General features: G+C 50.0%; 1 protein-coding gene across 1 annotated transcript in view; it reads right to left on the bottom strand.

The window, feature by feature from the left end:
* Nucleotides 1-7,080: 7,080 nt before the first annotated feature.
* ATP7B (ATPase copper transporting beta) overlaps nt 7,081-25,354 on the bottom strand; it is a 41,770-nt gene continuing 23,496 nt past the window's right edge. The window contains exons 10-21 of the mRNA XM_029936821.1: nt 21,525-21,652; nt 21,256-21,410; nt 20,904-21,038; nt 17,969-18,163; nt 17,038-17,220; nt 15,665-15,833; nt 13,730-13,873; nt 12,346-12,488; nt 10,899-11,102; nt 10,681-10,798; nt 10,145-10,247; nt 7,081-9,573 (exon numbers count right to left, since the gene is read on the bottom strand). Of these exons, the coding sequence (XP_029792681.1) occupies nt 9,300-9,573; nt 10,145-10,247; nt 10,681-10,798; nt 10,899-11,102; nt 12,346-12,488; nt 13,730-13,873; nt 15,665-15,833; nt 17,038-17,220; nt 17,969-18,163; nt 20,904-21,038; nt 21,256-21,410; nt 21,525-21,652 (1,951 nt within the window). The 3' untranslated portion in view covers nt 7,081-9,299. The remainder of the gene's footprint in view (nt 9,574-10,144; nt 10,248-10,680; nt 10,799-10,898; nt 11,103-12,345; nt 12,489-13,729; nt 13,874-15,664; nt 15,834-17,037; nt 17,221-17,968; nt 18,164-20,903; nt 21,039-21,255; nt 21,411-21,524; nt 21,653-25,354) is intronic.

Raw genomic sequence — 25,354 nt, forward strand, 5'->3', positions numbered from 1 at the left:
CTTTTCCTTTTTTAGACAGACAGACAAACAGACTAGAGTTCCTGAAAGCTCATCTCCATTAAGGAGTCCTGTTTATACACCAGGGTTTCCCAAACCCACCTGGCTTCTGGAGCTTCTCTGGAGAAGCTTGGGTGGGTCTGGGGGAGGCTTAGGCTGTGACTGCTGCACTGGTTGGCTCAGGGGACTTCGGCGACCTTAGTGGGGTGGCTTTGTTTCCCATGGCTGCTGAATCAAATGATCACAAACGTCACGGCTCAAATTTATTATCAGCACTTAAGACACAAATTTATTATCTTGCAGTCCTGGAGGTCAGAAGCCCAAAATGGGTTTTATGGGCTAAGATCAGGACATTGGCAGGGGTGGGTCCTTCTGGAGGCTCAAGGGAAGAGTCCACGTCCCTGCCTTTCCCAGCTTCTGGAAGCCACCTTCATTCCTTGGTTGGAGACCCCATCCTCCAGCTTTGAGCACATCACCCCAACCTCTGCTTCTGTCCCCACATGTCCTTCTCTGACCTTGACCTTCTGTCACGTTTGTGAGGACCCTCGTGGATCCTGGCCCATGTGGGTAATCCAGGACTCTCTCCCCATCTCAAGATTGTCCACTCCATCACACACACCAAGTCCCGTGTGAGATGACGCCGCTGTCCTGTCTACCACAGTGTGGGCGTGGGAGGGATGAGGGGGCTGTCTGAAGCCTTGACTAGATGCAGGTGGTGGTATGTCACGTCATGTGGAGCTGACTCTGTGGCCTTCTTGGACAAGCCTCTGTGTGGGCAAGTCCGGATGGGCCCCTGGGAATTCAGCATTGCAGTTCACCTATGCCAGCAAAAATAAAGGGCCACACTCCACAAACCCACTCTGGTTTTAGACTCTGAAATCTGGGCTGTGACGCAGGCCTCCTTACCTCTTGTAGAGGCCTAGCATCCAAACTATCTGATAAATGTCTCAAGAAATCAGACACAAATGGGCCAAAGAGGAGCTGGCTTTGTGGACCTGACACGGCCATGACAAGCTGCGGAAGCAGTGGATTTGGTGGCTTGTCAATGTCAGAAGAAACCAAAACAGAATCAGCGGTGCCAGATGCACACTGAGGTTTTGGAAAGGCATTAGCCAGAGTGCCTTATCTCTGGGGTCTATGCAGGCTGCTCCCCAGGGGCGCGCCTCTTGAGGGGGGGTCTGCTCTGTCACTGGGCTTGAGGACTGAGGACTAGGACTTGAAAGAATCCTGTGACACAAACTACTCCCATGCAGCTTGTTAAAAAAGAAAAGAACAGCAAAAGAAAGAAAGAAAGAGAGAAAGAAAGAATAAGAGGAGGATGGAAAGAAGGGAGGGAGGGGAGAAAAGAAAGAAGAGGAAAAGGGGGAAAGGGGAAGGGGAAGGGGGAGAGGAGGGGAGATGAAAGGCCCCCTACCCCCCCCAGGCCCTCAGCCCATCCTCCCACAGATCTGAGTTGCCAGGAGGCTCTTCAGTTTTCATGGCAGGTGTATCTCCTTCTGAAGGTGCACTCTAGCCCGCATGTATCCATTCGAGCCATATTTCCAGCCGTGTATCTGCTTTGTGCCTGCTTCGGGAGGAAGCATCCTTTGAACTTCATAAATGAAGGAACATCAGTCCCACTCCAGGCTCAGGGGTAGGCAGGGTAGAGGAGGAACTTCCTATTCAGCTGAGTCTGGAAGTCACAGCTTCCTCAGCTTGTGACCCTATATGGACAAGTCTGTTGCATCCCCTGCCTTTCATTGCCCATGCCCGGGGCCGCCCACGGTGACCATCGGGAGATTGGAGCCATGCAAGATGCTGTTGGACTCTCTTCCCCCAACTTTCACTTTCCTTAACAGTTCTTGGAAGGGGAGGCGGGCTGTCCAGGGTCGTCAACATCCTGTGAGAGGAATTCTGCCCAGAGGGCTGTGTGTGTGTGTGTGTGTGTGTGTGTGTGTGTGTGCACGCCCATGCTGGGGAGGCAAGAGGAGGAGGATCAAGTCACTTCCACTGAATGTCCTTCAGATGGACAGGACAGCAATGAGAACTGATCGTGAAAACCACACATCCACGAAACATCACCTAAAAACGGGTGGAGTTTTACATGGAAAACAAAGCCCTCATCCTAAGGTGTTTAGTATTTTTCACACTTTACCAGACACTCCATGAGAACCAAACTTAAGTATCCCTAACGCAGGGACTGGCAGTATAAGCTTCTTTTAGAATCCTCGAAGTAATAAATTCCAAGATTTAGCTGGATTCTAACTCAGATGGAGTTAAGCTGTAATTCTGACCATTTAACAGGAAGGAGAAAACAGACGTTTATAAAACATGTATATTCTTCCAGAAAACAAGATCCTCTCTCTGCCCCCACCCTGCAGCAAACCATTAAAGGCCAGTTATCCTGTGACTAAATCCACATGACGTCATGGCTTTACTTCTGTGACAGAGGGGCCACACCTCTGCCTGGGGTGTATTAGCCACCAAAGCTGCGTCATCAGAAACAGCTATTGTTCTATTTAATCAAATATCAGTACATTCGTTAGGAAACCATGCCCGAGGTGATGTAATTCTGTCCTGGAGAGAAAAGAAAGACATCAAAAGACACTGGTAAAAATGCTCCAAGTCCTAAATAGGATGCAGACAGGTTGTCTTCTCCACCAGGCTGAGAGGACCCGGTACAAGGAGGCCACTTTCTTTTCTCACAGCTCTTGCTCACCAGCACCCTTTGCTTCCTTGTTTCTCTAACTCCCACCATGCATCATTCAAGCCATCAGTAGAGACTTCCGTCCACAATTCTACTTAGGCCACACGAGCCGGTGAGGTAGGGGTTCATCTCTTCTACATGGATTCGGAAGCTCAGAAGGCAGAGCGACCTTCTCATGGGGTAGAATCAGGCTTTGAACTCAGGTCTAAAGTGATGCTTTTACCCTCTCTTCACTGTATGGCTTCCCTCTGCCGTGTTCTTCCTAGAACACAGGACCCGCCATGGTGGAGCCTCAGTCTCTAGAACCACCGGGGATCGAGACGTGGGAGCCCAGCCTGGCGCCCAGCATCTGGATAACGGTGCTCCTTTCATGCGTTCGAGCCCCATATCGGGCTGTGTGCTGACAGCTCAGAGCCTGGAGCCTGGTTTGGATTCTGTGTCTCCCTCTCCCTCTGCCCGTCCCGTTTGTGTGTGTACGCGCTCTCTCTCTCTCTCTCTCTCTCTCTCTCTCTCTAAAATAAACATTAAAATTTTCTTAAGGCAAGCCACACGACCCATGAAGTCTGAGAAGCAGACCCGTAAGGGCCTTCCTCCGGCCCAGCAAGGGCACACACAGGATGGTTTTTACCTGCTTGTGCGGAAGGGCTGAGTTATTTTCACCCCAGACGATACCACCATCACTCGTGACAGCAGTGACGGCAGCTAACATGTGCTGCGTGCTGAGGATGTGCTCTCCTCAGATTACTTCCTTGTGTCCTCACACGATCCTGGGAGGGGGAAACTCTAATTCCGCCCATTTTGCGCAGATAAGAATGCCGAGGCCCCAGGTCATCCCTTGTTAGTTTTTCAACTGCGACAAGGTAGGAAGATCTAAAGAAGACTGGTACACTGGCATTGCCTGTTGAGGTCCCTGAGACCATTGGCCACCCTGCATTTGTGTGGGGGTTTCTGTAACCTGCCCCTTATCCACGGAAAGAGGACGGGGCTCCTTGCCAAACAGAAGAGGAAATAGAGGTCTGCAGCAGGTAAGCCCTACTGAGGATCAACTGACCCCCAAGGGGGCCGTTTGGACACTGCAGGGAACACACTCTGCCCAGGGGCATGGGGTGGAGTCCTATAAACTCAAGGCAAACTCAGGAGTCTCAGAACTTAGGGCTAAGGGTCACTGAAAATCACCATGAACTTAAAAAAATTTTTCTTTTTAATGTTCATGCTTTAAAAAAAATCTTAGCTTGGAAATAGATAGCATGAAGCTCAGAAGCACATGGTGATAGAGAAATTCACTGTGAGTGATCCCAACCACAGACGCCGCACAGGGCTGCCAGCACAGACATAAATACATCGTAACTCAGAGGCGCCCCCTTGCCACAGCCAGACTCCAGCCTCGCCTTCTGCCCCAGCTCCCATTTTGATTATGATGAGGTTTATTTGAATTTCCAGATGCTTTAAAAAAAATCAAGAGAATTTGGGATCCTGCTGCAGACTAGGTTGTTTTGGTCGGAGAGACACCTGGTGGCTCTTGAGATAAACCACACAGTCCTTTGAAAGGACACATCTCTTACCCCAAGTATGTGACAGGGTCCAGGGGTGCCAGGGAGGCCCAGCTTTCCCTGCAGAGATCACTGGGCACCACCTTTGCAGGGAGGTGGGTGGGCTCAAACACCCTTCCCGGATTTGTCTTCTGGACAGTCAGCTGGACCCCCCTGAGCTTGGTCACCCCCATTTGTGGAAACGAGACTGACTGATGCCCATTGCTCTTACTGTCATTGTGAGGACAGGGTAAGCAGGAGAGAGACAGAGCCCACAGTGGCCCCAGCACACAGCCGTTGGCCTCACCTCCAATGTTTGAACATTGTCACGGGGACCTGGGGACCTGTCGGTTCATAATGGCTCCAGCCCCGGCCCGTTACAGAACCTCTCCCTCCACTAGATCAGGATGCTGGGCCCCAGGGGACAGACAGGCTTTGCTCCCTCAGTGTCTCCATGCAGTCCTCCCACAAAGGACACCTGCCACATAATTATGTTCATGGGGTTTCCTTTTGGGTGCTATCCCCCCTCCCAGTTTATAGATTTCTATATGCTTACAGTTTGCTATAAGCGATTACCATGTTTATATGAAGTAAAAAAGAAGTAATAGCTATTTCCTCTTCATAGGAATAAATGTTACATTTCCATCAATCCTTGTTTTCATCTCAGCCCTTGGATGATTTCACGTGTGTTCATTCGTCTTTTTGAATAGAATAAAAGAGACTCTGGGACTTCGCGGCACTATTTAACACTCTCATACTCAATCCTGTAATTTCAACCGTTGTCATTGTCTTCACACAAAGGAAAACAGCAGATAAGTAGACAGTGGTGTGTGTGTCCCTACCCGAGCTGAGTGTGAGAACACAGAAAGCAGAGTGCTTTCAGTCCCACCAGCTCCACAGTGCGTTCCACACCAGCTCAGCGCTCCCACATACCCGTCATCTGCAAAGGGAAACTGAGTCAGCGTGAATGCTTGCTGAAAGCATTTCTCTGCATATGCATTCCTTTGTATGTGCTTGTTTTTAAAGATGCAGTTAAGAAAAAGTTGTATGCAAAATAAAACTTTTCTAACTTAAGGATAACTTAATATGCATTAGGAAATTTACCTATTGAAATATTGACATGGATGTTTTTTAAAAAAATGTTGTCTTTATTTCTGAGAGACACAGAGAGACAGTGCAAGCAGGGGAGGGTCAGAGAAAGAGGGAGACAACACAGAATCTGAAGCAGGCTGTCAGCACAGAGCCTGATGCGGGGCTTGAACCCATGACCCATGAGATCATGACCTGAGCCAAAGCCGGGTGCTCAACCAACTGAGCCACCCAGGTGCCCCTGTCATGGATTTTTTAAAGCAAAACAAAAAACCTCTAATTCAAATAATCTTTTTCTAATTAACCTATTTGATAGGCTGGTTTTGGTCTGTGGTGGATTTTCTTAAAATAAAGGCCACTTTTATTAATCTTGGTTTCTAAACTTTAAAAAAATTTATTTTGAGAAAGAGCATGCGCTTGAGCTGGAGAGGAGCAGAGAGAGGGGGAGAGGAAAAATCCCAAGCAGACTCCATGTTGTCAGTGCAGAGCCTGATGTGGGGCTTGAACTCATGAAGTGTGAGAACATAACCTGAGCCAAAATCTAGAGTCAGACACATAACCGACTGAGCCACCCAGGCACCCCAATCTTGGTTTCTTAGTCAACTAGCAGAACACCTTTAGTATCTACCTTTTGACATGTCAATTTCCCAGTACCATTTTTACAAAAAAAAAAATCCCACAATTACTATTTACTTATATGGTGACCCCGTCACAAGCCTTCATGAAGGTCTGAAAGGCTGAAAACTTATCAGAAATGGATAGATGCTGTGATTCATTCTGGTGCGTGTGAAATCGTTTCAGGGAAATTTGCTCATGTGTTAGAAGGATCTATTTTTTAAAGAAATGGAATCCCTTCCTAAAGTGGTATCAATCCTCTCTTCCCACAAGGGGACATGCATACAATGAAATCCTCACACCTAGGCTTCCAGAAAAATAGTCAAGGGTGCCTGGCCTGGAGTCCGACATGGTACGCGGGGGCACCGGCAAGTGCCACACCCCCATGACTGGTTCTCGACGTGGTCATACTGGGCCACAGAAATGATCACCTTCATGATTCTACAGAGAAGCACTGGTCTCAGGGTATGACAGAGGGAAAACTCTCAAACTGGACAAAGGATATGTGACCAACACGTCCACAGAATCTGCAATGAGGGCAGAATTCTGAAGTGACACAGTTTGTGTCAGTGACTTCATGAGGCCTATATCCCTTTTTAGGAAGGTGACCATGTGTCCCAGTTTGCTGGCTAGTGTCACTTCAGGCCGGCTGGTCTGGCCAAGTATTAATAGCGCCTCCTTTCACTCTTGTAAGTGTCCTGGTTTGGATGATAAATTGCTCTGTCACCTCGGCCTCAGCTGGAGTTCACATAGGGCCCACTTGCCACCCAAAGATGCCCACAGAGCCCCTGCATCCAGACTCTTCCTCTACTCCCCCTGCCCTACTCCTTTAGGGCCAAGGGACCCAAAGCATATCCCTCCAGAGTCAAACACGTGAGTTTGATGCAGCATTTTGTTGACAGTTACTCTCAATGAGAGAAGTGCCTCTAATGGAGCAGATCCAGGCCTGGGTCTGGCCTGGTGACATATCTGGACGGGCTGCCCTCCAGTGTTTCCCCCACACACCACCGAGGCATGCCCTGCATCCAGGAGACGGGCTCACATGGTGCCAGGGTGGCAGATCAGAGGGTCTGGCCGCCCCCACAGCCTCCCCTGTTTAAAACCCTATCCTGGCACTGGCCTCGATTACGCTTCTCACACATGCAGAGCCAGCAAGAGGCAGACTTTTAGATGAATAAAAATAATCTTTATTCTAATACAGCTTGGAAAGTTTTTGAAATAGGAACTGCTCTTCTCTGACACACAAAAAAATTCTTATCCCTTGAACACCTAAACATTACATTTTGTGCAATTATATAAATATTTTCATGGCCTTATATATATATACACATGATGTTTATGGTCCTAAAAGCCTTTGAAAAATCAATACAGTTAGATTCTTTAGACAATGATTAACCTAGTTAAGAAAACAAGAAACACTCCCAAGCACAGCCAGGAATAAAGAAAGGACAGAACGGGAAGGGGCCTGGAAGGAGAGGAAGACCAAAAACAGTACAGACACTACAGAACCCTGCCCCTGGGTTTTAGAGGGCAAGACCCAAACAAAATGGAAGTATATGCAAAAATGGAAACAAACCACCCAAGGGGAAGGTAAGTTGACCCTGAGGTCCAATTTCATCCCAAGTCGATAACAATGAGTGCATCGCCTGCAACCTTTGTTCTAAGAGCAAGGGCCTTCTCCCGGCGATTCTTACCCAACTGATACTCAGGTGGCAGCAGCAAAGAAAAGACTTCAGAGCCAAGAGAGATGGATCTGGATCCCCATTTTGGCAAGTGTGCTGGCTGTGTGATCCTGGGCAAGATACGTAGCCTCTCTGAGCCTACTTCCCCCCCTATAAAATGTGGCCAATGGTATTTACTTTGCTGGTATATTGGGAGGATCAGAGGTAACCTATAGAAAGTGCTTACATTGTCCCTGAAAAATAACTGATTCTCAATAAATAAAATTATTCTCTGTATGTGATAAGGGCTATACCTTAAAATTTATTTTCATTCTATTCATCTACTCCCATGTCGTTCTGCCAACTACCACTGATGTAAGAGTCTAAAACTGGCCCTATTCCTGCCCCTCTGAGGTCCTACAACCACAAAGAGCCGCTGAAAGGGTGAAAGACGTTCCCTCGGGGAAGTTGTGGTGACTCCTTTCCTAAGGTACTGACCCTGTGCAGAAGTAGGAGCTCTTGGAGAATAACTGATTTCCTCTGGTTTGGGTATCACTGTTGCCTTGGACTTGCACACCACTGGGGGCACACACCCCTGCCAGGAATTCTGAATTGAATTCCATGAGGCGACAGTCACACGGCAGACCATGGAATGGGATGCTCCTGGGGGCCTGCAAGGAGGTTCCTGTGAGCACACGCACCTCCCATGGACACCGATTTCAAGCACCACATGCCTCCCAGGGCCCCCAGTACCTGGACCCCAGAGCGAGCAGAATTTCTCAGGTCTCAGGCTCTGAGACCCTCACTCCAGTGCAGCAGCAAAGATCCACAGCAGAGGCCATTCTGTGGGGGTGAAGGCTGCCCATGGGGCATGCTCCCGCCGCAAGGGACTCCCCACTTGAGCTGCAGTGACGCGAGAACCACAGACAGAGAGGAGGCCTCCATGGCCGCTGAGCACACGACCAGGACTCCGTGGCCATGTGGCACATTAAGTAAGAAAAACTCTCCTCAAGCTGAAGACAGGCACAGTGGACTCTCCGGCCAGGTGTGTGAGTGCACAGATTCTGACAGCAGTGCCCTAGAGCAGCAGCAGGGACCGTTACGGCGTCAGTGCTGCCCTCAGAGAGCAGGCAGGGCTGGGTGACAGGGGGTGGGGCACGTCCCATGTTAGGAATAGAAAAGGAAGAGACTGTGCCAGCAGAAATCAATGGGGTACATTTGAGGTAAACTGCGGTCTCAGATAGATACTCGATGCGTGTGGGTGTTGTCCAAAAGAACCCAACACCAAGGCTTCTCATGAGTTTTAAGGAAAGGCCCAGTGAAGGTTTTAGTCCTGATGAGATGTTCCTCATTTTACAAGTGGTCATCCCAAACACGAAAGCAGAGTTCTGTGCGGAGGGCTGGCTGTCCCTGCCTGTGCTAGAGTCCAGCCAAGTTCCCGACAAGCCAGTGACAATGGCAGGGTCCAGCCAGGATGCCCGGCTGCTGTGCCAGTGGGATCCAGGCAGGGTGGGCCTACCCAAGGGCTGCACTGGGAGGCAGCACGTGCTAGGAGAGACGCCCAGGAATGTTCAGGGCGTGGAAGTCCCGAGACCGGACAGGAGCTTCGTCCATCTTGCTGCTGGTGCCGCACTTGACTGGCCTGCGCCTCGTCCACCAGGAAAGCCGGGCCGGCTATTCAGCCAGGAGACCGAGCCCTGGGACTGTCCCCGCCTGGAGCTTTCAGATGCACTGCTCCTCATCTCGGTCACTCAGGAGCAGGGACCATTTGTCCCCGCTGTCGTCAGCCCCAGCACTGTGCCGAGACAGCCTGTCCGACTTCAGTGAGGACAGAGACACCTGGCTGATGTAGCTGACCTGGTCCCAGGGCGTGGCCCTCGGCGAGTCCCATCGTCGGTCATCCATGCCAATGTGCACACTGACCTGGGACGCGGTCAGGGGCTTCATGCGGCCCTGGGCCTGGGCCTCATACCTCTGCAGGTCGGGCTTCTTGTAGCTGCAAAGCAAGGATCCGAGAGCATTTGAGACATTGTGGACACAGGCATCTTTGTGCCTTCTCCCCAAAGTCTTTCAATAACATACAGGATCAAAACCTCATGGATTTTAAAGGGGAAGGTACTGAGCTCCTAGGATTCAGGTAAAGTTCACCTGATTTAGAAACTGCCTATCTAAACGCCTGGCATATAGTAGGCTGCCATTAACTTCTGTTAAATGAAAGCATGAGTAAGTATCTTTTTCAAAAAAGGAAAAATGATAGCGCACAAGGATCCCACATCTATGTGACACTTACACGAACGACTCTTGAGCTGACTAGCCACAACAGATGAGCATGTGATGGCTGTGAGGTGCTGAGCTCCTCACTCGTGGTGCTGATGAAGTCATTGCGCGCGTGTGCACACACACACACGCACGGCCCCACCCCCCTTTCTGTCTTTGCCGCAGGTGTGCTGGGTACTTGCACATACCCACTGCTAGCCCAGGAGGCAGAGGGAAAGGGGTGGCTGGGCGGGGGGAGAAGGCCGAGTGGGCATGGCCTGTGGCGCAGGCTCCTGCCTGCAGGGACTCACCACTTGAGCTGCAGCGACGAGAGAACCACAGACACCGAGGAGGCCGCCATGGCCGCTGAGCCCATCCACGGCTGTAGCACAATGCCAACAGGCATGAAGACCCCTGGCCAAAGGAATGACGACACTCATGCCACAGCCCAGAGGAGACAGGCCCTGCTTTGGGCTGCCCCTGTGACATTCTCCTTCCTGGGGTGACTCAAAAGCCGCTGCTGCCATGTCATGGCCCCGTGCCAGCATGCCTCTGAAATGGGCAGTCTCGGAGCTGGGCAGGGGGCCCATCAAGGGGACTGGGCTTCCTGGGACGGTCTCACAGGCTTCGGGAGGAGCTCCAAGGGAGCAGGGACCCTCTCTGCAGCTTTCATTGACCTTCAAAGACTTACAAAGCAGAGAACATAACAAAACCACACTCCTTAAACGCACTGGCAGCCAGTGAGGTGGGCTCCCCACTTGGCTGGCAGGGACCCAGCAGGCAGACAGAAGCCTGCTGGCGAAGGAGCGGGAGTTAAAGGTCAGCAAACAGGTGGGAGCCACCCTACCTGCTGCGATGGGTATCCCGATCAGGTTATAAATCAACGCCAGCACCAGATTGAGTCGTATTCTCCAGACGGTCCTCTTGGAGAGGTGGATGCTGGCCACCACATCGAGCAAGTCGTTCTGCGGGAGGAACAAGTGGTCAGTCAGGAGCCCCGTCCCATGGCCCTCACTGCTCCGATAGCCTGGACAACATGGTGGGAGAAGGCAGAGCCAAGCTCACTCTGATGAGGACAACGTCGGCAGCCTCAATGGCGACATCGGTGCCTGTCCCAATGGCAATGCCCACGTCGGCCCGGGCCAAGGCTGGCGAGTCATTGACCCCGTCTCCCACCATGGCGACTTTCTTCCCTTCATTCTGGAGCTCCTGGACCTTGGCCACTTTGTGAGAAGGCAGCACCTCTGCAAAGACTTTGTTGATGCCAACCTAAAGGGAAAGGAAAAGAGAAGTCAAGAAATGAATGCACAACAACACCTGGTGCTGGCAAGGGACAGTGAACAGTAGCAGAGTCCCTTCAGCCTCCAGGCCCAGTCAACAGCATCAGTCACCAAACCCTGCAGATCCCAGGGCATGCAGGCCCATCCTGGTGCCCCTCGCCTTCCACGGTGGCTTAGGACCCTGCAGATCTCCCTGCCCGCCCCCTATGCCTATCGTGGTCTTCCAGAAGCAGTAGTCAGCTGGTCATGCTGCTTTCCTGCTTAAAGACCTCCAGGGGCTCCCACTTCTCTCAGAATGACACCCACATTCCATAGTCTGACTCCCAAGGTCCCCCTAGAACTGGCCACTGCACATCCCTGGCCTCCTGCCTGTGGCCCAGCAGGCCCAGCCTGGTTCTGTCCAGTTCAGCTCTGGGCAGCTCTCCAGCCTGCTGCTGGGGAGCTCAGGCTGTCCGCTCTGCCTGGCTCCGTCAGCTCCCCTTTCTCCATCCCTCCCCTTCTCTTCATCTGACTACTTCCACCTCAAGCACTTCTTCCCTGGGAAAGGGTCTCCAGCCCCTACCAGGCGGGGGTGATGTGATGGTTCCCACATGTCCCATCTACTCTTCTGTTGGAGAACTGGGCACTCAGTTCAACCCTGGTCACTGGTCCACCCTTCCCCCAAGACAGTGAACCAGGTCACAATCTCGTAGTCCTTGGGTTCAAGCCCCATGTGGGACTCTGTGCTGACAGCTCGGAGCCTGGAGCCTGCTTTGGATTCTGTCTCTCTCTTTCTCTCTGTCCCTCCCCCACTCATGCTCGCTAGCTCTCTCTCACTCTCTCTCTCTCTCTCTCTCTCTCTCTCTCTTGCTTGCTCGCTCAAAAATAAATAAACATTAAAGAGAGAGAGCGAGCGAGCTGAGCTGACAAAATATTCCCTTAACACAAAATCTAGAAAGTGGTATATTTCAACTCTCAAACCATGATCTTTTCCCCCCACTGGAAATACAGAAGAAGAGAACACTGGAACTGCTTTGTGCAAAGGCAGCACAGTGGCCTCCGGTGGGATGCTGCGCGGCTGGGGCGGGGCCAGAGCATGAGCACAGGCAGGCCCGCACCCAGCACGGGAAACACCAGAAGCAAGGTGGAGCCACAGGCGCAGGGTCGCGTACTTTTCTTCCTCATGCTGCTCCAGCGAGCATCAAGTCAATGTTCATGGGGGAAGATCCCCAGCCCTGGTCCCCAGCCCCCACCTGGGTGGCAATGGCTCTGGCCGTCTTCCGGTTGTCCCCGGTGATCAGAACCACGTCCACACCCATGCTCTTCAGCGTGTGCACGGCCAAGGCCGCCTCCTGCTTGACCGCGTCTGCGATGGCGATCATCCCACAGAGCACGCCTGCAGGGGACACGCATGCGCGATGAGTCCTTAATGGCGGGCACTTGGCGGCCCGAGGGCCAGAGGCGGAAAGAAAGGAGGCTACCCTACTGGCAACAGTTTCCATAATGTAACATCACATGCAGAAAAACAAATCGCAAAGTACAAAACATAATGTGGCTTTGATTTTGCGTTTTAAAGAATGACCTGCATTTACAGATGCATACACAAGTCTGGAAGGAATGTGAAATGCCAACAGCGGCTCTCTGAAGGCTGGGATAAGGCATTTTCTTCTCTGTAGCTCTCAGAATTTTCCAGATATTCTGCAAGGAACACCTATTACTCTGCAGAGTGTCTGGCTCATAAGGATGCAACACATGTTAGCTATTGTTTTTGGAGAATTAGAATGAGTACAATAAAGGCTCCTTAAAAGTGATGAATGTCCAAACAGAAAATCAGTCCTTCCTCTTTCTCTTCCTTCCTACAGAGAGCATTTCTGTATAACTTTTCTATTTGTTTTGTTTTGAGTGGATCTTAAGATCCTGAGGCGGGAAGGCTTTTGGGGACTGAGATGTGGGTGACTGGAGTGACGGAGGGCGCAGCTCCTTCAGCCGAGCGGATGCTGATCAGAGGGGCTGAGGGGACTACAGGCTTATAAGGACTTGGAAAGGGCCTGGTGGTGCGAGCCAGAAAAAAGAGTGAAAGAGGACATATTTGGTTGAAGCCATAAAAATAAGAAAAATTAATGTTGCTAATTTGCATACAGTTTTTCTTCTCTTAGAAACAAACATTAACAAAGGAAGACTCCAATCCACGGAGGTATGAAGCCCTGGACACAACCTGAGTGCCAAGACACGTGCAACCTTGGGGGCTCTGTGGAGCGGGGCAGTGGGTTGTTACTGAAGGGCACCCCATGGCTACACGTCTTGGTCAGCGAGCCACTGTGGTGTCTGCAGTGATGGGGGAGGTGGGGGGCTGAGCGGCTGGCCGGGACAGACGCAGACAATGAGGGAGAGGGCAGTGTAGACTATTAGACTGTGGAGGCCGACGCCACCTCACTCTGGGTATGCGGGGAAGGACACAGCGAGAGAGGCCTCCAGACTGAGAATGAAGGGGAAAACTGGCAAGGCAACCATTTGGGCTATAGAATTTAAGTTAATAGACAGGAAAATATATTTAAAAAAAACTAGAAAGTCTATTTTGCCAGCTATCCCTAAGAAACTTGGTTTCTGAGAGCAGAAAGCGAGGGCTGGGAGCAATACCGTCAATGGCCACCAGGATGGCTGTCTGGCCTTTCATCTCGTGATCTGTCATGGTGTCACTGATGTCGCTGGAAATGGTCAGGCCGTTGCGCCTCATCCACTCGCGGTTCCCAATCAGCACAGAAAAGGTCTGGGGGGTTGCATCTGTTCAAAAGAGTTTGTGGTTATTTTCAGACAGTCCAGTTTTACTGTGAGAAGGGACTAAAACCAGGGAATCCTTTGAGCAGCAAAATGCCCTTTGAACTGCCCTGAAAAACTGTACCTAGTAAGCACCTCTCATAACACCATCCGTAAAGGACCAGGGGAAAAAGAGTAATCAATGTGTGGAACGTGAGAGTGTGAACTAAAATGGGGCGTTAAAAGATACACGCAGTATGTGTGAACATGTTATGAACACATTAAACATGAGGTAGTGTACTTATTTGCCTTTAGGAGGTATCTGCTGGTGCTTTTCTGCAGAGATTAGAGGCAGCAGGTGCAGCGTGGTGCAGATGACCCAAAGTGCATCAGCAAATAACTCGTCTACCTCTAGGACATGTCTTAAAGCCATTCCTTCTAAAAGGCTGGGTGAGGGGTGCCTGGGTGGCTCAGTCGGTTGAGCGTCCGACTTCAGCTCAGGTCACGATCTCACAGTTCGTGGGTTTGAGCCTCGCTTCGGGCTCTGTGCTGACAGCTCAGAGCCTGGAGCCTGCTTCTGATTCTGTGTCTCCCTCTCTCTCTGCCCCTCCACTGCTCCTGATCTGTCTCTCTCTGTTTTTCAAAAATAAATAAATGTCCAAAAAAAAAAAAAGGCTGGGTAACCTTTTGTAAAGATTCACTTAAAAATTTTTTTAAATATTTATTTATTGAGAGAGACAATCTGAAGCAGCCTCCAGGCTCTGAACTGTCAAGCATAGAGCTTGACGTGGGGCTTGAACTCATGAACCTCGAGGTCATAACCTGAGCTGAAGTCAGATGCCCAACCGACCGAGCCACCCAGGTGTCCCCCACCTCTTTTTTAATGTTTATTTATTTTCGAGAGAGTGCGCATGCAAACGTACATGCACACGTGCAGGCACACACACACCGGGGAGGAGGAGAGAGGTACAGAGGATCTGAAGCAGGTGTGCAGACAGCAGTGAGCCTGATGCGGGGCTTGAACTCACTAAGTATAGGATCATGACCTGAACTGAAGTCAGATGCTTAACCTACTGAGCCACCCAGGTGCCCCATCCCTGTCACCTTTTAACTATGTGTGCCACCAACTTTGGCGTCACCACACAGACCAGTCCCCGAAGCTAAATGGAAGGGTCATCGTGGGGTTCTAAATTGCTAGAAGGTGGCAGATGGCTTCTAAAAATATACATTCCAAAGCAAGACTGCACTAACAATGCACGTAAGAGAAAATACTAGACACGGGTTTTTTGGGTTGGAGGGTTTCTAGGCTCTGCCGCTGGTGGCTAGCGAGCTATCCTGAGAATCAGAAAAGTTGCTATTCAAAGGCAGCTGTCCCTCCAAGCAGTACCCTTCTTGGCTTGGGCAGACCATTCCCCTCTGCCTTCTCTTCAAACACAACATGGCCCATCAGAGCTCCACTGCATGAGAGGGACACGGCAAGGGCAAAAGCAGAATTCCCATCAGTCCACTTTGTAGCTCAGGAGAAGACTTACTTGGGATGAAAAAGAAGAGACTCGAGATTATGGGTCGCTGAAACACCCCTCTATGAATTTCTGTAGCATATACTACTTCCATCTGCAATAGTGTCAAGACTCAGATGCATCAGAGAACACAACAGAGAGACCACCGGCTTTCCTGGGGGAAGTGGGCATGCGGCGTCCCAGCCATGAGCCACCCTCATCCGTAGCAGGCCACCTGTGGTCTCCTGACCCAGCAGGCCTCCTGACCCAGCGGGGCCCCACCCCTGCAGGCCGGGCAGAGAGATGAGGGCCAGGGTACCTGTCTCCTCAGGAACACCACTGACGCCATTCGAGAGAGCAGCCTGCTTGCCCTGCTGGTGCCCACCATGGGCCAGGATGCCCTCCACACCTCTGACTTTGCAGCCGATCCCACAGCCTGGCACCGCCTGGAAGTCTGTGCAGTACCCCAAGGTCTCTGTTCCCAGTTCCTGTGAAGGCAGGGAGGCAGGGGAAGTGACGAGGCAGGATAGACATGGGAGCAGGGGCAGGAGAGTGCGGCGCCAGCGGGTGGGCGATGGAGAGGAAAGCAGGATCGGGAAGGGGAGGAGATGGACGAGGAGCTCAGCAATCCCTTCTCTTATCCGTCACAGACGTTATGATTATTACACTGATGCCTCGTGACACTGGGCAAGGTGCAGACTGGAGGGGATAAGAGCAGTTCACAGCCAATGCCTCGGATGAAAGGAGGTGGGGGAGCAAGAATTATTTTTATGTTGCAAATCACGTCATGAGGCTACTGTCCCTTTAGGAACCTTAAGGGACGAGGACAGTGGCAGGACAAAGGACTCGGGAGCTGTTTCATCTGGGTTAATTACACAGCAAAGGAGGGATGCGAGAGCACAGTTGTCTGGAAGCATCAGGAGAGAGGGGGACATGGTGGTCTGAAGGACCCTACACAAAACACCAAAGGAGATTTCTGGAAGATTCCCTATCCAGTTGGAGTTGTCTGTTTTTCCCCATGGCATCCACACCACATTTCTACAGTCACATAATCCTATTCAAATAATCCTATTTGCCCAGACCATTTACAAATTTTCAGGGCAATATTCTGGCACATGCTGCTGCCTCTAGTTTGGACTGAAAAGGGGAAACCACACCAGACCTTTCCTCTAGAGAGGTCGAAGCATGACTGGTCCCCCATTAATCCCCAAGAATCCAGGGGGCGGTTGGCTCACTGCTGCTGGTTCCTCTCCACTTCCCCGTCCCCAGCTGAGGGGCTCTCCCCTCGCCTCACCCCCACCCCCATTTGGTTTTGTAGCCCTCTGGCCCTAAGTGCTCATAAAGGGCTGAACTGATATACCACCTGTCCCTCCCACCCGGCCACCAGCTCCCAGAGCACAGAAGCTCAGCGCGTGCTCAGCAAATGAGTGTTCATGCCGCACTGCTTTTGTGATGATCTGGAAGCGGGATGAGGGACTGGCACTGGGAGCCGAATCTCCACCCGCTCCACAGGGGGCTGCTGAGGGGTTTCCAGACCCCACAAGCCAAGGCCTCCTGCAAGGCAGCTGACTCAGGTTATTGAGGCTGAGGAGAGGCCTGTGAGGAGGAAGGGCCCTTGGAGGCTCCTAGCCCAGCCGGTGACAGCAGGGGCGGCGGGGGGGGGGATGGTGAGCAATGCTCGGGTCTACATACCTCTTTACAGTACTTGGTGACTGCCACGCCCAGGGGGTGCTCGCTGCTGGCCTCCGCAGTGCCCACCACAGCAAGAACCTTCCTGAGGGGCAGCGTGGCCACGTCCACGAGCAGGAGGACCCTCATGACTTTGGGGACCCCGTGGGTAATGGTGCCGGTTTTGTCAAACATCACAGTCTTTATCTGCCAAAACAACCACGTCTTGGTGACCACATACACAGATGGAGGGGACCTCAAGAGTCCACACAAGCTTGAGGCAGAACTCCACTCAACTAAGCTCGAGTGGATAACACCCCTTCATGACTCCATTAACTCAGTCCTCCACGACCAATGCCAGATGCATGCGCTCCCATGACAAAGACTCTGTCCCCCTCTCAGGCCAGCTGAAATGATCTGCACCCTGGCTTAGCCTTTGCCAGGTTGAGCCAGAAACTGCCACCCCAATGTGACAGGAGACGGCATGGCACCTCTTCTGGGCAGTGACATCCTGCAGACCCGGGTCAGGGAACGTGGGGTGTACCCGCCTCCCAGCGCACAGTGTCTCTGCAGCCCACTGAAAATAAGGCACTCACGCTGCAGCCCGGGGGGGGGGGGGGGCCTTGGCCACAGTAACAGTAACCTCCAGAGCCACTTTCTCCCCCTGTCCCACTTGGTGCATGGTCCCCACGGGTCTGGGCTCCCCCGGTTATTTAATCCTACAACTCTTAGCTCTTGGTGCTACCATTCCCAGTCAGTCCTGGCTTTCTGTTTTACTTAATTAACAGTGCACCCTCCTCAAGCCTCTTCCAGGGTTTTCTTTTCATACAGAGTTGAAACAGGTACTGTTTTCATGAGGACTCTCTAAGTTTCAAAAAAAAAAAAAATCACACAGCCACAGCTACAAAATCATTCCAGCTGAGACCCAAAGGACAGGCAGGGGCGCGAGGCCAACCTTGTGGGCCATCTCCAGAGGCTTGCCTCCCTTGATGAGGATGCCGTTCTGGGCGGCCACCCCGGTGCCCACCATGACGGCTGTGGGCGTGGCCAAGCCCAGGGAGCAGGGGCAGGCGATGCAGAGCACCGTGATGGATGTCTGGAACGCGAAGCGGATGACCACCTCTGTCTGCGAGATATGCTTGTTGGGGGTCTGAAAGACAGATTCGGGCAGGTTGAGGGTTAGATGAGGAGGCCCCCAAACTTAGAATCACATCAGAACATTTCTGTCAAGCAGTGGGACCTGAGCGTGATGAGCGGGGGTTTGGGAAACGTGGTGTATTCCACTCTGCCTCCGTGTTGTGTTATCACAGGGCTCACCTCACTGTTCCCGGTCCCAGTTTCCAGCCTGATCCTGCAGGGTTTCCTCTCAGAGAGGTGTGACGAGAGAAGAGGGTGTATGAAACTGCGCTAGAGGAAGGAGCGCGGACTCTAGAATCAGACTCTGTATGTCCATTTCCTGGCCCTGACACTAATTTAACTCCTCTGGGTCTCAGCTCCCTCACACACAAAATGGAGGCAATAATACCAAGAATGCCTAACTTGTTGTTGTAAGGATTAAATGACATAATATATCTATAAATACACACAAACATATAAATATACATTGTACAATAGCAGGCATAGGAGAGGCATCTAAAAAATTGTCAGTGTTTTCATAATGGCAAAAAACTAGGGACAACCCATAGGGAATCAGTTAATTAAATTGTAGGCATCAAAATATAATGGTGGGTATGGTATGCATAATGAAATATTACGCATTTGTTGAAATCATGATGCACATCTATACTTGCTGACATGGAAGAGATCAGTGACGCTGCTGGATTAAAAAAAAAAAGCAAGCACAAAATGGCATGTACTGTGATTGAATTAGTGTGACATTATCTGCCCATATCTCTACAGAGTCCTTCAGCAGCACTGGAAAGATGTTCACCAGGGTGCAAAAAGCTGTTACACCTGGGGATGGGATTTGGAGCCACCTTCATTTGCTTCTATTTTTCCACTGTTGGTTTCTTGGTAAACTCAAAACAAATAAAATATGGGTCTCTTTTTGAGTTACCTAGAGACATACATGGTTATTACTCTTTGCTTTCTGACATCTTGATTTATCTTGGTTTATTTTTTAAATGGCGGGTGTCTCTGAGGTGCCATCAGGAGACATTATATTCACTTTAATTACAGTATGCTTTCTAGATCAAGGTTACAGACCACAAACTCTTTAGCTTCCATCTGTACTTTATTCCTTGATTTTGAAAGACAGAATCCTAAGGCAAGGTGTTTTACTAAAGGGTCGTTTTACTTTGATTAGAAACAGTTGTACTTAGAAGGACATGGTATTTAAGACATAATGTGATTTTTAGAGATGTTGTGATTAAAAATAAACAGTAATTCTTGTCAAAATAACACTGGGCATTCCGACGGGACTGGGTGGGCTTCGAGAAGGTGACATGAACATCTCCCTACAAGTGACTATCACACAGCAGGGTGATTATATCTTAAAGGAACATGCAGTACCTCATTTGCCAGCATCCGCCCTGATATTGCAGATAAAAACAAAAGAAGCCAAAGTGAGATGGAAAGGCAGGCACCAGCAGAAAGCCACATATGCCAACTTGTTTAGGAATGACTTTTCCCATAGCCACGTGCCAAGGAGCTGCTCTCCCGCAAAGGCGGGACATTTGGGGCAGTCAGGCGCCATAACAGCCCTTGGCAAATTCTAGGCATATAGTCACGGGTGACTCTTAAAAGCACTGAGGTCTCCTTAGATGTCAGGAAGAGTTTAACATGGACAGTTTTCATTTTAAGATAGGAAATTGGAGAGAGAAAGTGACATCTTAGGAAATGACATGCACCCCAAGAATATAAGCTATGCTTTTAATTATGGGTAGATATTTCTTTATAAGAAAAAGTTCTCTTCCATGTTTCTTATATTACGGCCCTACGGTGAAATACGCATTAGATGTGACTGAGTGTAAAACACTGCTCCACTCACCAGGCAGTTATCAAATGCTACTCTGTGTGGGCCATTCACTGCTGATATACATCAAGGTTTCTGAATCTCAGCACCACTGACATTTGGGGTCACGTGATTCTTTGTTGCTGGGCGGGGGGGGGGGGGGGGTACTATGCTCTGCAGGGTAGGCCGTCTGGCAGCATCCCTGGTCTCTACCCGCCAGATGTCAGTAGTGTTCCCTCACAGTCAGGACAACCAAAAATGACTCCATTGCCAAATGTCTCTGGGGCAACAAAATTATTCCCAACTGAGAATCACTGCAGTCCTTATTTCTCAGTCAGAAAAGCTTTTTTTTTTTTTTATCTTATCTTCTGCCCTTTGGGGAAGTTTGATATAACTGTAGTTCCTAAGATTATATTCCTTATCTACTTTTTAACTCAAGAAAGTATATTCCATGGTCTCACATTATGTTTAATAAATATTTAATTATTAGGAAGCTTTTGTATTGCTTGGGATACCACAAGGTGAAAGATGGTATTGATGGACATAGAGAGTAAACAACATATTTTTCTTAAAAGCTGTTAAATAATATTATCTATCATGCCCTCAAAGTTGTGAAGTGACTTATGATATTCACCTTATAACCCCAGGAATGGCCAGGATCACAAAATGTAAATGTTTTAAGCCTTACAACCGAGAGCCAACTGGTATCTGTGTAATCATCTAACTAGAAAGCCTACGGTGTCTTTTAAAAAACATGCAGAAACAGTGACTGATCATCCTACTCTGGCTAAGACTTAGCTGCCTTAAGTAAGCAAAGCAAACCAATAAATGTAATGGGTAATTAAAGCCCAATGAATCTCCAATATGAGAGAATAGGATTAACGGCAAGAGATTATTTAAAACACAGCAACCATACTGCCCAAAACTTTCAACTTACAGGAAAGTATTTCTGAACAACACCAAAATCGATAAAACCGATTATAATCCATACCACCAACGTCAGCGTTGAAATGATGATGATAAATGGGACAAAATATCCACTAAATCGGTCAGCCAGTTGCTGAATGGGTGCCTATGAAAACAAGATACCAAGACCATGGGAAATTACAATCCACAAAGAAATAAAACACCACAAGCATGGGCAAGAAGTGGGGTTCTGAGCCCCCTCACTAACTACACTAATTAAACGATCTCTGCCCAGCAAACTCTGCCGGGTCCTATGAAACTCTTGGAGTAATTCCTAAAGTGAGGAAGCTGAAGGCATACTATTTTTAAAAAAATTTCATTACCTTTGACATCTGAGCCTCTTCTACTAATTTCACAATCTGAGCCAAAGTGGTGTCATTGCCCACGTGGGTGGCATTAATGAGCACAGAGCCATGTGCATTTATAGACCCAGCAATCACTGTGCTTCCGGGTTTCTTAGTGACGGGCATGGCTTCTCCTAGGGGCGGAGTAAAAAGACCGACAATCACGCATTCAGCACCATTCAGCAGTCATGTGACCTGGCAACTGCTGTGATTCCCGCCCAAAGGGAACATGAAGTGAGCCGCCTGACCTGTGATGAGGGACTCGTCGGCCATGGTATTGCCTTCCAGGACTTTCCCATCCACCGGGAACTTTCCCCCGGGCACGACCTTGATGATGTCGCCCCGCTGCACCAGCTCCATGGGTACTTGCTCCTCTCTGAAACAAATACCACTAAGGTCACGCACACCGCAATTAACTGGAGCTCAGCCCTGCTGGTCTGCCACCCAGGTCGGGTTCTAGACAAAGCGATGCACTGGTAACACTCTTTGCTTTTACACTGAGCAGCAGAGTTCATTTTATGTTCATTTACAGATGGAGTCAGTATTTATCGTGCAGCTACTAAGTGACTCGTGTTATACTAGACGCTGGAAATATAGCTGTGAGCAAGACAGCAAAGTCCCTACCCTCATGGAGACCAACTCTGCAGAAGAAACAGACAACAAACAAGACAGTCTCGGGTATTAAACAAGGGTTATGATGCAAATAATGTGACTCAAGGGCTTTTTTGGAGGGGGTTCACTGTGAGGCGGATGACAAGAGGGGCCAACATACAGGGGAGAGGAAGTTCAAGGGGCAAACCGCAGCTAATGCAAAGGCCCTAAGGCAGGAAGGAAGGGTGCCTTTGAAAAACAGGAAGTGAGGGAAGCAGGCAGAGTCCCGGATCCTGTTCTTGCAGAGCAGAGTATGGGCTTCGGACATTAAGGGTTTTACTGCAAAGTGACATAATCTGATTCACATTTTCAAGTCATTTCTCCGGCTGCCACATGGGCACAGAGTGGCAGTGATGATGACGGAAGCTGACAGTGGTGTGGGCCAGAGATGGAGTGAACACCCAGGATATTTCCAGGGCATACATCAGCAACACATGCAGAAATGCTACATGCATAAAGAAAAGGATCAAAGAGGAGCTTGAAATCCTGTTACTGAGATGGAGACAAGTGTGCAGAAGCTGCTGAAGGAGGGACAGAGAAGAGATAAAATCAAGACCTTCGTTTTGACATGTCGAGTCTGGGGTGCCTATTTGAGTTCCATGTAGGATATCAAGTCGGGAGCAGAAAATATGACTCGAGCTGAGAGAAGAGGGCAGAGCTAGAGGTACAAACTTCATCATACTCTGCACTTCGGATTTGTCTACTTCCGTGAAGGTAAGTCACACTTCCATAAAAAAGAAAACCAACAAGAAGTTTCAAATGGAGAGACTCGGGGGCAGGGAAAATGCTGGTGAGAGGCATTAAAATCAGCAGTGGTTGGATAGGGGCAATGGAAATGAATTGATGTGTAAGGAAAAAGCCATTTCAGCAACTGATGGAGGCAGCAGCCCCGTGGGATGGGCAGAGAGAGTGTGCAGCAAGGCGACAGCCCGAAGCTCAAGAAGCTTCCATAAAAAATTTTGCAGAAGAGGGAGTGGGTCACAGGTGTGTGTGGACTGGATGCCGGCCCCCTGACAGACAGAGACACATGACAGGGGAGAGGAGGGAAGGGCAGGGACAGGGACAGAGCGCAGGGAGAGCGCAGGAAGGACGCCGGAGCACCGCCACAGGGGCACACCCATGCCACTGTGTACAGCACGGGTCTGAACCACGTGGGTCCACATATACGCAGGTTTTCAATACATACAATAGAGTCCTATAAATAGATTTTCTCTTCCTTCCGATTTTCTTAATATTTCCTTTTCTCTGGCTTACTTGATTATAGGAATAGAGTATGTAACAACATGCAAAGTAAGTGTTATTGACTGTATTATCAGTAAGGCTTCTAGTCAACAGTGGCTGATTGGTTTTGGGGGAAATCAGAAGTTATACTGGAACCCCCACCACTGTTCAAGCGTTGACTGTTGAGAACTGTGCCTCGTGACCAAACGCTGACAAAGTCAGCTAAGTGGGCTCCGGGGTTATTTTACACACTTCTTTCATTCTGTAAGGGCTACACTGCAAGTATCAGAGAGAAGGATGTCCAATGAGCTGCCTTATCAATGTGAGAAGGTAAAACATTTACTGAGGGCACGTACTAGGCTCGATTTTTATTTGTTTTCCTCACGGAATCTTCCCAAAAGTATACGAGGTAGGTGATATTCATTCCCATTTGTGCAAAAACCTGATGATGTCTTAGAAAGGCACAAAGTTGAACCTACACGCCCACTTCTTTAAGCGCCGCTATGTGTACATGTAAAACCTCAGAACCAAAATGTGCAGCCAGAGATGCTGAGCATTGATTGACATCAATATTCTCTTTTTAAAAACTTGTGCAGGAGCACCGTCTGCAAAATGAGGATTCAAGAGTCTGTCTGTCCCCGCAGGTCTGGCTCCCCACAAGAGCCGGACGCAATAAGCGCTTAGTGCCCCGAGACCAAGTGCCACATGTGCCACCGTGTGCACAGGTGCTGGGGACACAGCCGTGAGCTAAAGCAGACACGGCCCTGACCCTGGGAGCTCAGAGTCCTCGCTCAGGCACTGGGGGGTCACAGGGCAGTGGCACCATCTGGGTCAAGTCCGGGGACAAAGCCACAGCGTCCTCCTTTCTATAATGGTGATTTTGTCCCAGGATTAACTGAGACGATGCCTGTGAAGTACTCAGCACGGTGCCTGACGTACAGTGAGCGCCCGGTGAATGCCCGTGACTTTTATCGTATCGCCTAATGGACGTTTTCACTGCGGACGGGCTTCTGTGTAGCAGGCACTGTGCTGGGCTTGGGTACGAACAGGACAATGCGAGCCTTCCTCTCAGGAGGTTTACAGCCCAGAAGCTACAGGCAGCGCGGAATATGTAATTTCAATAATGGCCACAATACAATAAACGGAGCAGGAAAGGGAGAGCCCCTTAAAAGGACGGGAAGTGGCACCCTGAAGTCTCGAGTGCTGGGAGTAGCTACGACCTGTTTGGGGGCTGGGCAAGCAGGGAGGCAAACGAACCGAGCCAAGGAGGCTTCTCCCCAATCTGAGAATGTTCTCTGCTGCTTCTTCAAGTCTTCCAGTGATGGGCACACCCAGGCCCTGCCCTTCCAGGCCTGCCCACATGACCTGGAGCAGTTTCTTGTCATACAAAGTCTCCACTCAGAGGCCTGGGTCAGGAGAAGGAGTGCCTGCTCACTTGTGAAGGGGCATCAGAGCAAATGCCAGAACCTTCTCCCTCACTGTAACCTAACAAGCTTTGGAAGCTTCGCTTAATCTGACTGTGAATTGCCCCTTTGATCTGAATTGACTGTACCTTTCTAAGCCTAAACAGCTTGATTTAAGGTGAACAGCGCCTTCTGGGCATTTCTTCTTCAGAAGCCTGTGTCCCCCCACCACCCCAGATGCCAACTTGCGGGAATACATTCAATGGAAAGACAGGGTTTTCCCCAGCATTTCTTCTGCTTCAAGAGTTTCTGCCAGAAGTCTGTCTACCTCACCTGTCTCCTCTTTCCTCTCTCTCCTCCTCTTTCACAAAGTACAAAAACAAAGAAAATTTCAGAAGCGAACAGCCACAAGCCTAGATAAGATCTGTAACCATTTTCCCCACTCTACCAGGATTCTTCAATGCGGGAGCCTGGGGACCAGGTCTTGTAGACCTCTTAACGTCAAGCACAAACACGGTGTGGTTTCTTTAACACTCCACAGTCATTTCATCCACCCAACAAGTATCTGAGCGCCTGCCACATGGGTGTCCCAAGGTGAGTGGGAACACGAAGTGCCAAGGAGGCCTGAGGACAGGAAAGGCTTCTGGGGGGATGTGACCCCCAAAGTGGGCCCTGAAGGACAAGCAGCCAGGCGAAGGGGAGAAGAAAGGTGTTGGGGGAGACCCAAGAGCCCCTTTCTGGGAGCCACCAGGTGGAGGGATGGTAGCACACTGGGCAGACACCGAGTCTCACGTGTGCACTCA

The sequence above is a fragment of the Suricata suricatta genome, chromosome 4 (genome assembly GCF_006229205.1).
Source record: "Suricata suricatta isolate VVHF042 chromosome 4, meerkat_22Aug2017_6uvM2_HiC, whole genome shotgun sequence".
NCBI lineage: Eukaryota > Metazoa > Chordata > Mammalia > Carnivora > Herpestidae > Suricata > Suricata suricatta.